Source organism: Mustela erminea, chromosome 20, assembly GCF_009829155.1.
Source record: "Mustela erminea isolate mMusErm1 chromosome 20, mMusErm1.Pri, whole genome shotgun sequence".
Taxonomy (NCBI): Eukaryota; Metazoa; Chordata; class Mammalia; order Carnivora; family Mustelidae; genus Mustela; species Mustela erminea.
Window position 1 is genome coordinate 23,848,496 of NC_045633.1, and position 12,381 is coordinate 23,860,876.

Below are 12,381 nucleotides of genomic sequence, written 5' to 3' on the forward strand. Positions count from 1 at the left end.
GGAACTCGTGACCCGGAGACGAAGAGTCGCGCAGTCTCCCAAGTGAGCCAGGCAGGCGCCCTCGGCTGGTCTTTGCAGAAGTCACTTGAGCGTTTGTTCCTTCTGCTTAGTTCAGTTAGAATCAACTCATGTGGGGCATCTGGTTGGCTTAGTGGAGCCCCTCTTGTTCTTGGGGTCCTGAGTTTGAGCCCCCGGTTGGGCATAGAACTTTCTCAAGACAGATGAAAAGGTAAACAAAGTGAGCTTACAGTTCGCCGCCATGGTCTGGGTTCACTCAGCAAAGCACGCGCACCTTTGCGGTTTGCAGAGCCCAGGCAGAGAGCCGCTTGCCCGGTGCTTATGGGGTGCAGACTGTTTCCGTAACTCTCTGTAGGACGTCACAGGGCGGCCCGGGACTGTTCAGGACGGGAAAGCGGCGTTCAGCAGAGAGACGTAGCCTTGCGCAGGGAGAGAGGAGCACACAGGCTGGAGACAGCCGCGTTCTCAGAGGGGAGGAGCTGGCTGGGAGCATCATAGCCGTCAGTCTGGGGACAGTCCAGTGTGGCCGGAGGTGACTGCAAGTAACTCACTGTGGCCCAGGACCCTTGTGCATCTGTGCCGGGGACTGTCCTTGCTGCACGGCTGCCTGGAGGTGAGGGAGTGTGGTGAGTCGCCCGGGCCTCTCCAGGGGTGGCCTTGGTGTCCTATCTGTCCACGCTTGTTTCGGTGCCGTGTCCGAACCTCTCAGGCTGCCCCCGGCGAAGCGCGCCGGGGAGGAGGGGGCCACGGCCGTGCTTCCTTGTGCTCCCATTGTTGGCTTCAGTCACGGAAGCTGCCTGAGGGAGGCGGCTTAGCTCCGTCCCGCCTGCTGCTGTGGTGTCCCAGGGCAGTGGTGTCCCAGGGCAGTGGCCCGAGGGTCTGACCGCCCCGTGAGCTGCCTGGATGGAGGGACAGACGGAGAATCCTGGGACAGCGGCCGCTTCAGCGTGGTGGCCTCCCTGCGGTGCAACAGCGGTCACGACTCCGGGGCCCACGGGGCAGCCCGGACGGCGGCACTCTGGCTCGAGGGCAGGTCGGTCAGAGCTAGACACAGACCCCCGGCATCCGGGCCGCTGCCTCGGCCCTTCCTGCTCATCATCCATTTTGGCCATTCACAAGAGAGGACAGCTTCCTTCTTGATCTTTCTAGAGAGAGTGAGCAGGGCACTCGCATACACGCATGCGCAGGGAGGGATAGGGCGAGGGCAGGGGAGAATCTCCAGGGGAGGCCGTCGCTTGCGACCCTGAGATCTTGCCCCGAGTTGAAACTTCAAGTCTGTCGCTTCACTGACAGAGGTCCTCCCAGCGCCCCCAGAGGTGACTGCTCCGGGGTGGGAACCCTTTCCCTGAGTCCGGTGCCCGGCCTGCCCGCCGGGGCGGCCCGCTGTTCTTTGTCTCCGAGCTTCCAGGCCAGGCCCCCACCTCACCCACATCCCCATCTCTCCAGACTCTGGAGACACCCTCTGCCCTGAGAGGCACAACTGAAGCCCCGGCTGTGGCCCCGGGGCGGAGGGCCTGGTTGGGCTCGGCTTGGCTTCGCCAGTTCCTGATTTCCTCGTCCTCCCTCCCTCCTGCGCTTGCGTTTTCTTCAGCGGCTCCCAGTCCGAGTCCGGCCTCCCCTCCACGTGCTGGTGTCAGCAGCTGGGACGGCAGGGGCCCAGCGCGGGAGCCCGCATTCGCGGCTGTTCCTCTGTACCTGCGCGTGGCAGGAGAGCCCGGCGCTGGGCAGGGCGCAGACCTCGCTCTGCTCTCGCGCACGCTTTCTCTCTCTCTCTCTCTCTCTCTCTCTCTCTCTCTGTCTCTGTCGGCTCTTGGTGGGTATCGTTCCTTCCCAGAGTTTCCGTAACTCTGTGGTGTCTGACAGAAGTTTCATAGGCGCAGAAGCAGAATCCAGACCCCCGGCTGTTTCCCATGTCGCTGCGGGAGCGCAGCCCCAACCTGCCCCCTCCAGTGTGCTGGAGCCTCTGTCACTGGTTTGGAAGGCATGGCCCCAGGGCGAACGAGGAGAGGGCGTGGGCCCAGCTGCCTGCGGAGGGACAGGCTGGCTGGGCGGTCGCTGCGCTCAGGCGGGCCTCTGGGTGTGAGCAGGGCACGTGGTGGAGGTGGCCAGCGCTGGTCACTGTTTGCACAGCGAGGTCTTCTGCTTTGCCTCGAGGAGTGTGAGGAAAGAGCCGTGTGAGGAAAGAGCCGTGGGAGAAGGTGCTCACAGCCCCTGCTCCCTCCCTACCTGATCGAAAGGGGCACTTGGTGCTTTGGGGGCCATGGTCTCCCGACCAGCCCTCTGCTGAAGCAGCTGTGATGGCCGCCTACACGCCACACGGCAGGGGTGGGTGAGGTGTGCGAGGCCTGGGGGTGACAGGCTGGCCTTGGAGGGGTCACTGTGGAGGTGACAGGAACCTTGGGTGCATACATGTTCTCTGCACTTCTGTACAAACAAGCATGTCTTAGGATCAAAGATGCGTTCAAGAATTGACCAGGCTAAACATAGAGAGGGAAATTCAGGGAGCAAACTCCAGGGGGGGATCTCTAACTCTGAGGTCAAATTTGGGGAAATTTGGGTTTCCTTTGTCAGCTCACAGGGCTGAGGCCCCACCTCCCAGCCCCAGACCAGGGCTGCTTCTGCACTGGGCCGGGTGCCCCAGAAGCAGGACTCAAAGCTGGAGTCCCCCTCGGAGGTGGGCCTCCAGCCGGCTGTGGGGGCTCTGGCGTCTGGCAGAAAGCGCTTCATCCAAACCCACGGCGACTCCTGTGGAAGACTCTGGAGCAGCGGCGGGTCCGCAGCGACGGGTGGTCATGCACAGAGTGGGGCCCCCGGAAGCAGATGCCAGGGTTAGGCCTAGGCAGAACTGCAGACATGGGGGTGTCGGACAGCCTGTGGGACGTAAGCTCCGTCCTCCCGGGGACTCAGGGCTCACTGACGGGCTCTCCAGACGACAAGAGAGCGAGCGGCCATGTGGTGACTTTAAGCGGCCACACAGATCTTCTAGGGCTGTGGCATGGGAGGGTCCCTGCTGGCTGCCCAGCCTCCCAGCCCCGGGTCACCCCACGGCAGGCACTCTGCAGCGCAGCCACTGTGTCTGGAGGCTGCACTTGGAATCTACGGAGTCTGACTACGTTTAGATGGCGTGTGTGGCCAGTGGCCACCATCAGGCCCACAGCCCAGATACGAAATCCCACGGAGAGCCTGAAGAGATGAGCCCATCAGAGGGGGAGCCAGGAGGAATCACCCGCAGGGCAGCAGGGAAGAACAGGAGGGGACGCCGACACCGTCACACAGACTCCGGAAGAAATGACCTTCGAGGAGCAGCCACTGGTCCCACAGTTTGCAGGGACAGACAGTCATGGCCCACGGGGTTCTGTGCACCCTCCCAGAGGGGACTCCCCACAACGGGGGAAGGCCTGATGTGCTCACGTGGTCACGCGGTGAATAAGAACCGCTCAGTACAGAGGAGACCACAGTCACATTTTGGGCTTCAGAACACGCCCACGCAAGGAGTTCAGTCCCGTGCTGTGATCACTTCACAGCCAGACACCAGTGAGCGCTGCCCCACTGCCTCGAGGCCCTAGAACCGCCCGCAAGGAGCGGGTGTGAGCTGACCTGAGGCTTTGCGTACACCTGGCACGGGGCCTGTGGCAGTGGTGCTCGAGTACTGATGCGTTGGTCTCCACCGCAGAGAAGCACTTGAGCCTGCAGCTGCCGGTGTTGATCGGGGGCTGAGCTTGTGGCATGTATGTTGCTGAGCACAGTGCCAAGGTCAGGGTTAGGAAGTGCGGGTCGTGCACCAGAGGCTGGTTCATGGGGTCTGTGCCGGGTGCCGCTGAGGACACAACCAAGGAGACAGCTGGGATGGGGGGGTCAGAGCAGGGACATTAACGGTGATTCATTTCAGATGCAGGAATAAACAGACCAGAGGAAAGCGGGAGGCTGTGTGGCTTCCTTGACCCATTAGCCACGAGGCCCACCTGTCTTCTGAGCTGACCAGGGACCTCCTGACTTGCTAGGAAAGGCAGTGTGGGGACATTGGTGTCTGTGCCCGACACTCCCTCCAGACCGACGTGAATGCGAGAGGCCAGGGGGACCGGCTTGTCAGCCCCGCGTGCAGAGCTGCTGCGGGACAGACACCCAGGCGCTTTCCTGGAATGCTGAGCGCGCTTCCCGGTGAGCCGCGGGAGGCATCATCTCTGTGTCAGAGCAGCCGGGGCCGAAAGTGGACACCAATACAATAGATGCCTGAATTTCTGAGAAAAAATCACAAGACCGTCACTCAAGGACACTTGACTGAGGGGGTTGACAGGAGTGTCCTTGTGGGGCGAGGGTTCAGGTGCAGGCTGCAAGCGGATGGGGGGCCTGAGCGGTTCCCCCACCCCCGGGTGGGGGTTAGGTTAGGCCGCAGAGGGTTTCGAGGAGGCGAGAGGTCTCCCCTCAGGTGAGGGAGCAGGCGGATCTGGGCACACCTGCTGCTGACAGTCGCTAGAAAGGGTGAGAACTATTTTTCATTTTTATTTACTTTGTTTTTTTACAGAGAGGGAAGGGAGCAGGGAGGAGCAGAGGCGGGGACAGAACTTTCGACAAATCTGACGGAAGCAGGTGCTTGTGCGACTCCGCCAGGGCAGCGCCCAGGTCTTGATTTCGCTCTGGTGGGGATCTCAGGCTCCTGAGATCCAGCCCCGTGTCAGGCGCTGTGCTCACCGCGGGCTCTGCTTGTCCCTCTCCCTCCCTGCACTTGTACATGTGCCCTCTCCCTCTCTTTCAAATACATAAAATCTTGAAAAAACAAAAATAAAAAGGCGTGGCAAGCGAAGCCAGCGGGAAGGAGTGGCAGCCCCATTCAGGGAGAAGGGACCCAGGGAGCAAGGTGGAAAGTGCTGCCGGTGCTGGGCTCGGTGAGCCACAGGAGGATGGCGACACAGTTCTTTGTCCTCTGGGTTAGCAGCTGGTGTAGTGTCAGTGTCGGACTCCAGCTGCCCTTGTTCCATGGGTGTCCGGGCTCAGCGCAGGGAGGGAACCCCTGTGAGAGATGCCCCGGACCTGGGCGGCAGTGGTTGGGAGATCGCCATCTGCCGGCCTGGACCCGGTGGGGCAACGTGGACGCTGGTATCTGCCGCCTTCCGTGGCCCAGGCCACATTCCCCAGGACCCTGGGGGACAGGACTCCCTTAGACCCTGCTCCCCGTTCCCTCAGAGACCCCGTGAGACCCCGTGCGGCGGGACCAGTCTCTCTCCCAGGCCCTGTCCTGTTCCCTCAGAGACCCCATGCCACGCTGGGCCGGTCCAGCGGTGATTCCGGAGCCGCCATCCTGGGTTCTGGGTCCATGGCGTGTCCGATGTCCCTTTCCTTCCACCAGCACGTGACGGTCTATAGAAGCCCGTGTCCAGCCCAGGGAGCATGTCTCTGGAGCATGATGGTCGCAGGATGTCCCCGGTGGCAGCCCAGCCGCGCTGGAGTACGCTGTGCAGCGGTCCCCACACAGGATGGACGGGCGGTCACCGGAGACGGCATAGGCACCCATCGGGTCACTGGGGGGAGTGTCATGGCAGGAGCCTGGACTGACGTTGTTTTGGGGGCCGAGGCTTTTGCAGCGCCCTGCGGCGGGGCGGCCTCTCGTTCCTCCTGCCCTTGCGGTGTCCGTCTGCGGGAGGAAAAGATGCCCACGGACCTGCCGCGTCAGGCCCCTGTGGTCATCTTCGTTGGCACCTCGGACGTGCAGGACAGGCTCTCTTGTTCGAGTCAAACAGGTCACCTGCTGGATGCACGGCCGCGGCAGACGACGGCGTCTGAGGGAAACTCCAGCTGCTTGTTCTCGAGGCCCCGGAAGACCAGCAGACAGGATCGGTGGGTCTAGTTCACCTGCTGAAGGAGCCTGGCGCCCCGCGGGCAGCCCAGGAGCGACTGTGCGGCCGGACGTGCTTCGGGCAGGCGGACGGCTGGTCCCCTCGAGCCTCAGTCCTGCAACCGTGGAGAGGACGCGCGCCCCGCCCCGTCTCGGCTTCCCCCAGCGCCACATCCTCTTGCTCTGGCCCGCGGCCTGCAGCAAAGCCCCAGCTACGTCTCCCAGCCAAGGCGCAGTTTTTCCGTCTCGAAGGTTTGAAGGTGAAGCGAGGGCAGGAGCTCCTCGGCCTTCCTAGTCTTCCCTCTGGTCCAGCGTTCCCTTTGCTCGGCCACATGTCACCTGCGCGGGCCGCTCGCGTGCGCAGTCATTCGCTGTGTCCCGGAGGCGGCTTTGGAAGATCAAGAAACCCTCTCTTTCTTGCTTTTTGCCTTAAAGATGGATGTTCTGTCTTTCAAAGTTGTGTTTTTGTAAGTAACATCTGTGGCCAGCGTGGACCGCGAACCCACCGCACCGCGGTCGAGAGACGCGTGGGCCACACCGAGCAGCGCGGACCTGAGACGGACTCTCCATCCCAGGGCAGGGCTCGCTGGGCCCGTCCGCGGACCGTCCCGCGGGCCGTGGTTCGGGACACCTAGGGCGAGGCAGAGTCCAGGGGTGCCGCAGCCGCGCTCCCCAGTGTGCTCTGTGGCCTGGGCCTTCCGTGCTGGCTGCTCTTTTCTCTTTAATTTGGAGGTTTTTTTCTCGTTTGACCAAATGGGTATTTATGGAAAGTTACCAAAATTCAATATTCTTTAAATGAAATGGAGAAACAGAAAAATAGTTTACTTAGCACTTAACCTAGTTAAGGAATTTCAGTAGTGGTTATTATGGTGACAGTATTGGTGGTTTTATTTTTTTAAGTGTAGACGAGGAACAGCAGTGCTCTATGAAAATAATATCTTACGACAGGAGGCGCCTGGCTGGCTCAGTGGGTATGTGCAACTCTTGCCCTCCGGGTTGTGAGTTCAAACCCTATGTTGGGCCTAGAGCCTCGTTTAAAAAATAAAGTGAAAATAAAAATAAAATTTCGTGACACTGCAGGCTCACATCGTTTTGTCTGCCTCCTGTCAGATGTCATCTAGGCGAGGAGTAAACAAACAGGGCCAGGGACGGCTGTCCATGTCGCTGTCCACATCCCCAACCCCTGCCGCGAGCCTCCGGTCAGACCCTGTTCTGAGAGCCTTTACCACCCTGCCTCCGCTGTCCTTTGGCTGGAACTGGTTCGTGGCCTCCACGGGAGCGTCAGGCTGCCGTGGGTGGGTCAGGAGGCCCAGTGTGCTGGAGGACAGTGACTGACCCCTTGCTGGCGCGTAAGGGATGTGGCCATGTCACTGGCTTCCCTCCCTTGCTGGCTGGCATTCTGCTGGTTTCTGAGGCCTCAGGTGCTGCCCGTCCTGAGACTGTGTGTGCCCAGGCCCCCGGGAGAGTTGGCCCCACCTGGTCAGGCCTCTCCTCCAGTGACAGGGTGGCCTGGCCCAGCCCTGCACAGCCTGTGGGACGGGTGTTCAGGATACTGAGGTACCTGGTCCCAAGTCCTGTTGAAGCATCTTTTCTCACTGTGTGTGTGATTGGGATTGGGGCTTCCAGGAAGTTCTGTCGATCTGCTGACCGTTGTCCACAGAGCTTCTGTCAGCTGAGAAGCAGTCTGGTCTCCCTCCTTCTGCACTGCGGGTGGCACGGGTTTGTCCCAGGTCCCCAGCACTCGGTACAGGCTGTTGTCCATCCATGTGACAAACGCTTGGGTCCTGTGTGAGAAGTGAGGCTGGGGCTCGAGGTGTACGAATCACTGAGCACTCGAGGTGCACACCCCGGCCGCCAGGAGGGCTCGATGGGCCCTGTTGGGAGAACTGTGCTATCATGTGTACCTTGGTCACTGTGTGAGGATGGTCTTTGGAGGAGGTGGCGTGGGAGCAGGGTCTAGACAGGAGGAGAGCGCAGCCTCCAGAAAAAGGCACGTGAAGGGAGGACCAAGATTGGCCTTGAGAATTACTCAGAATGAGGTGGATTATTCAGTATTTGGTGCTAACAACAGACTCTCCATTTTGATGGAAGGGGACAAGGTAGATCATCTACCCACTGTTTTAGGTAAAGTTCTAAATTTAAAAAAAAATTATTGGAGCATTTGGGGAAAAATAAAAGAATACAGTTTTAATCTTGGAATGAGGAAGGCCTGCCAACTGAGATACAAAAGAACCTATGAAGGAAAAGATTGGTAAGCCTGATTTTGTAGAAATGAGGACTGTCGTGTGACCAAAATTAGTCTAAACAAAGTTAGAAAAGTGACGTTTAGGGAGAAAGCGTATTTTACACGTGTGCCTGGAAGTTAATAGTAAGAATGTTTTAAGGCTGCAGTAGATTCTGGGAAACTCCTGAACATCCCAGTGGAGAGAGGACAAAAGGCATGAGCAGGTGACTGAGGGGGAACGGGATGTAAATGGTGCCGCCCTGTTGTCTCTCAGGGATGAGACTGAAACGCAGACTGAAACCTGGTGGCACATTCCAGCCAATCTGTGTGTGGTCCCAGTGCCCCGAAGGGGGAGGAAGGGACTAGAAGGCGGTGTGTTCCGTCCGGTGACAGCTCTTGGACTTGGGCACGAGAGTCCTGGCTGTCTCGACCTGCGGTGTCCTCGCGCTCTTGGGGGAAGCACATGAGGTCGAGGACGCTGGTGACACTGCTGCCTCCGGAGTTAGGGTTTCCTCCGCAGCAAGTCAGCTTGCAGAGCACACACGTCCCTCTGTAGTTAGATGGCTGCCTGCGTGCTCGCCTGGGCGCGTGCGTAAGCACGCAGGAAGGATCTGGAAGATGCCTGGGGCTGAAGCGGTTGGTGTGGCAAGAGTAGCGGCCAGAGGCAGGATGGAGACCCCGGCCCTCTGTGCTGTGTCTTCGGGAGGGCTTGCGCGTGCGGTTCAGGAACCAGACGTCTTGGCGACTCTCGGGAGATGGGGGAGCACCGCGTGGTGTTTTCTGCCGCTGATGTTTGCTCCCTCTCCACAGGTGCGGGTCCTGGCGGGAGCCTGTCAACCCTTACTACGTCAGCTCCGGCCACGCTCTCGCCCCGGCCACTAGTGCCAACGACAGTGAGCAGCAGAGCCTGTCCAGCGACGCGGACAGCCTGTCCCTCACCGACAGCAGCGTGTGAGTCCCTCCTCCCGGGCGCGTCCCGTGCGGTCCCCAGCGCGGTTTGTCTTCCTACAGAACGTGTGCCCCCCCCCCCCCGCCACCTCTGGTGCACAGACCGGTGGCACTGCCAGCAGGATCACAAAACACCCTGAGTCTGTGGCCGCTGCTTCTCCCTGAGGCCACGGCTGCTGGGACCCTCGAGACCAGGAAAACTGGTGGGCACGGGGGGCTGAGCAGGGCCGGTGGTGGCACCCAGGGTGCTGGCTGTGCAGGGTTCCTCCCCGTCAGTTCTTTCTGTCGCTCTTCCACATTGCGTGCCCATGCAGACTGCGTGGGAACTGGGACGATGGGAGCCGGACTGGTGCTGCTGGGTCTGTGCCGGCCCCGGTGCCCAGAGGACTGGGATAGTGGTGGGGGCCGCGGGTGTCCTAGAGGCCTCGGCGACTGTCTGGAGCCACCTGGAGCCTCCAGTCCCTCATTGGTCGCAAAGGACCTTATTCTTCCATTGTTCTCTTCAGGGAAGCCTTCCCTTTGTGGAAAAGAACTTATTTTCTGACACCCTGCTTTGGTTTTTGGCAAGTGGCTTTTTGGGACCCAAATGCACATCAGAAGTCCAATGGTGTAAAACTCTCTGTGGTCATATCAGGGTGTGGCCCGGCCAGCCTACCAAGGTCATTTGGGGTCATGGCCGCCCACGAACGTCAGATTTACCCCACTTCAGTCACCTGTCTCTGACAGGATGTCCCTGGCCAGGGCCCGGGCTGGCAACCGGACCCCTGGCACTCTCCACCACCATCAGGGCCGGAGGAAAGCCTTTGGCGGGACAGCAAGCAGGTGTGAAGTGCCCCCGCACCCTGACCCCGGGACCACAGGGACAGGAGCAGCCAATGTCAACTGGCCGTCGGGGTGTCCGTCCCCAGCCAGCTTCTTTTTTCACGTGAAAGAGTAGGGCCCCTAAACCTGTCTTTCTGCAGGGAACCTGTCTGAACACGGTGGCCTCACTTCGGTAGCTGTCCCCTAGTGTGTGCTCTTCTTGGCCTGTGTCCGCATGTTCTCCCCACGCGGCCCAGGGGTGTGCAGGCCCGGCCAGCTTGCACTACTGCTGGGCCACACCAGCTAGCCCTGTGTCGCGTCTGGAACCCCTTCTCTTCTCTTTGGGGACGACGTGGTGGTGACATCACGAGATGGGTTTGTCCTGATCATTTCATTCTCTCAGATGAAGTGTTGACGTGTGTTTAGCAGCGTCCTGCTGGAGCGGACCATGGTTTTGGCTCTTGCTCCGACCCCCACAAGCGGTGACAGCTTGGGAGCGGGCCTCTGTAGCAGCTGGTTCTGTCCTCCCTGAAATGGGTGCCACAGTGAAAATCGATTGGCGAGCATGTGTTTTCTTGAAAAGTCTCATAATTCTAAGAAAGGACTTCCATTTGTTAAAGGAAAGAACTTAAGCTTTTGAAATATTTTTTTTTTCTGATAGTCTCTTCACCTTGGCTTACACCAAGACCCAGAAGTGTAGGGACAGTCTGTTTGGAATACAAGATACCTCAATCTGCACCAGAGGCAAAAAGTTGGGGTGTGTGTGCCGTCCAGATTCTGGCCCCTGGGGCAGCTTCCCTAGCCTGTCAGCCGCCCAGTGTGAGCAATGTCCTGGCTGACTTCGGACATGGGTGTCCAGGGACAGCGTCTGACCGCAGAGTCATGTAGGATTGAGTGCCCATCAGAACGTAGGAGAAGCAAGGAGTCGGGTGGTTCAGGAAACCCGAACGACCCCGTGGGGGCATGTCAGGATGTTTTGGGTGCGTGTGACTCCCCTGTTCCTTGACACCCGAGCCCATAAGTGCCCCTGCCGGGCTGCTGAGGTAACCACACAGCACACCCTGCCAGGGCCCTGACAGCCCAGGAAACTGAGGCAGGCAAGAGAAACACTGTCCCAGCCTCCTCCTCCCTTGCTCCGAACCAGAGTGCAGGCTCTGCAGCTAGATGAAGGCTCAGAGGCAGAGCATCAGGAGAGGCAAGTGTGGCCTCCCTGCCTGCCGAGGAAGCCGCTGAGCTAGGGGCTGTGGGGCTGCCCGGGACCAGGGTTAGGACACACTGGGCACCCTGTGCTGGCCCCGTGGGACAACTGCACGACACCTGCTAAAGTGAGATCAGCATGGGGGCTGCATGTACATGCCCTCAAGTCAGGGCAGCAGGGCTCAGACACGCCCCGGGACCCCAGCGCCCAACCCGGGGCCGTGCTTGGGAAGGAGGCGGGAGCCTTGGGAAGGAGGAGGAGGCTCTCGACAGAACCCAGGACAGACTGGGCAGGCCAGGGTCCTCCGACAGCTGGACGGTCTAAAGACTCCTGCCTTCCAGCCGTCAGGGTCCTTCAGGGAGAAGGAGACAGTGAGCAGAGAAGCTGTCCTCTGTGGGCTCGCGCTCTGCCTGGCATTGTCACATGCTCTGGGCTCCCGTTAGCCACTCTGCCTCCCAGGGCAGCGGGTTGGCTGGCTGCTTGCTGCCTGCTTGCTTTCTTCTTCTTTCTTTCTTTTAAAGATTTTATTTCTTCATCTGACAGCGTACAGCAGGGAGCAGAGGGCGAGGGGGCAGCAGGCCGCCATCGAGCTGGGAGCCCGACCCGGGGCTCATTCAGGGTCCCGGATCGTGACCTGAGCCGAAGGCAGATGCTTCATCAACGTGGCCCCCCTCGGCGCCCCGAATAAATAGACCTTTACAAGCATGGAGAGACCGTGCTGAGCTGTGCAGCCACGCCGCAGGGAACGCCAGCGGGATGGTGTCGCTGCGCTGTCCCATGTGTTCACGCGAGGCTCTCTCCCGTGCACAGGGATGGCGTCCCGCCGTACAGGATCCGCAGGCAGCACCGCCGGGAGATGCAGGAGAGCGTCCAGGTCAACGGGCGGGTGCCTCTACCTCACATCCCCGTAAGTTCGCTGCCCAGCCGTCCCCTCCCCGTCAGTGAGGTCGCGGCTCACCCGTCTTCCTGGACTGTGCTGGTCCCTTCTCCCCGCTCTGCCTGGCCGTTGGGGCACTGGGCGGTGGGAGCGGCCCTTGCCTGGCGTCCTGGGAGCTCGGCTCACGTCCAGGCCCAGCACGTCGTCCCGTGCGGTCCCACCCGGCAGGCTGGAGAGGGCATCGGGGTGGCTTGTAGGTCCAGCCAGCACCATCCTTGCCGAGGGGCAGGGAGCGCCTGACAGAGCACCGGAGCCACCAGGCAGCCTTTGCCCTTCCTGGAGAGTGAGGCACTTCTCCTCTACGTGGGACAGCGGCTCTGAGCCTGTCACTGGCTTGATACCGGGCCTGGCCCCTCGTGGGCCTCTTGAGTGCAGCGTGGTGACACTTAGCGACCCCCGTCCCAAGTCACGGTGAACACTTTCTG

General features: G+C 60.5%; 1 protein-coding gene across 3 annotated transcripts in view; it reads left to right on the forward strand.

Annotated features, from left to right (window-relative positions):
* The window catches only part of AXIN1 (axin 1), a 51,680-nt gene that overhangs the window by 22,486 nt on the left and 16,813 nt on the right, over positions 1-12,381 (forward strand). For all 3 annotated transcript variants that reach the window (XM_032327605.1, XM_032327607.1, XM_032327606.1), the window contains exons 3-4: positions 8,883-9,023; positions 11,830-11,926. In XM_032327605.1, coding sequence (XP_032183496.1) covers positions 8,883-9,023; positions 11,830-11,926 — 238 coding nt within the window. The remainder of the gene's footprint in view (positions 1-8,882; positions 9,024-11,829; positions 11,927-12,381) is intronic.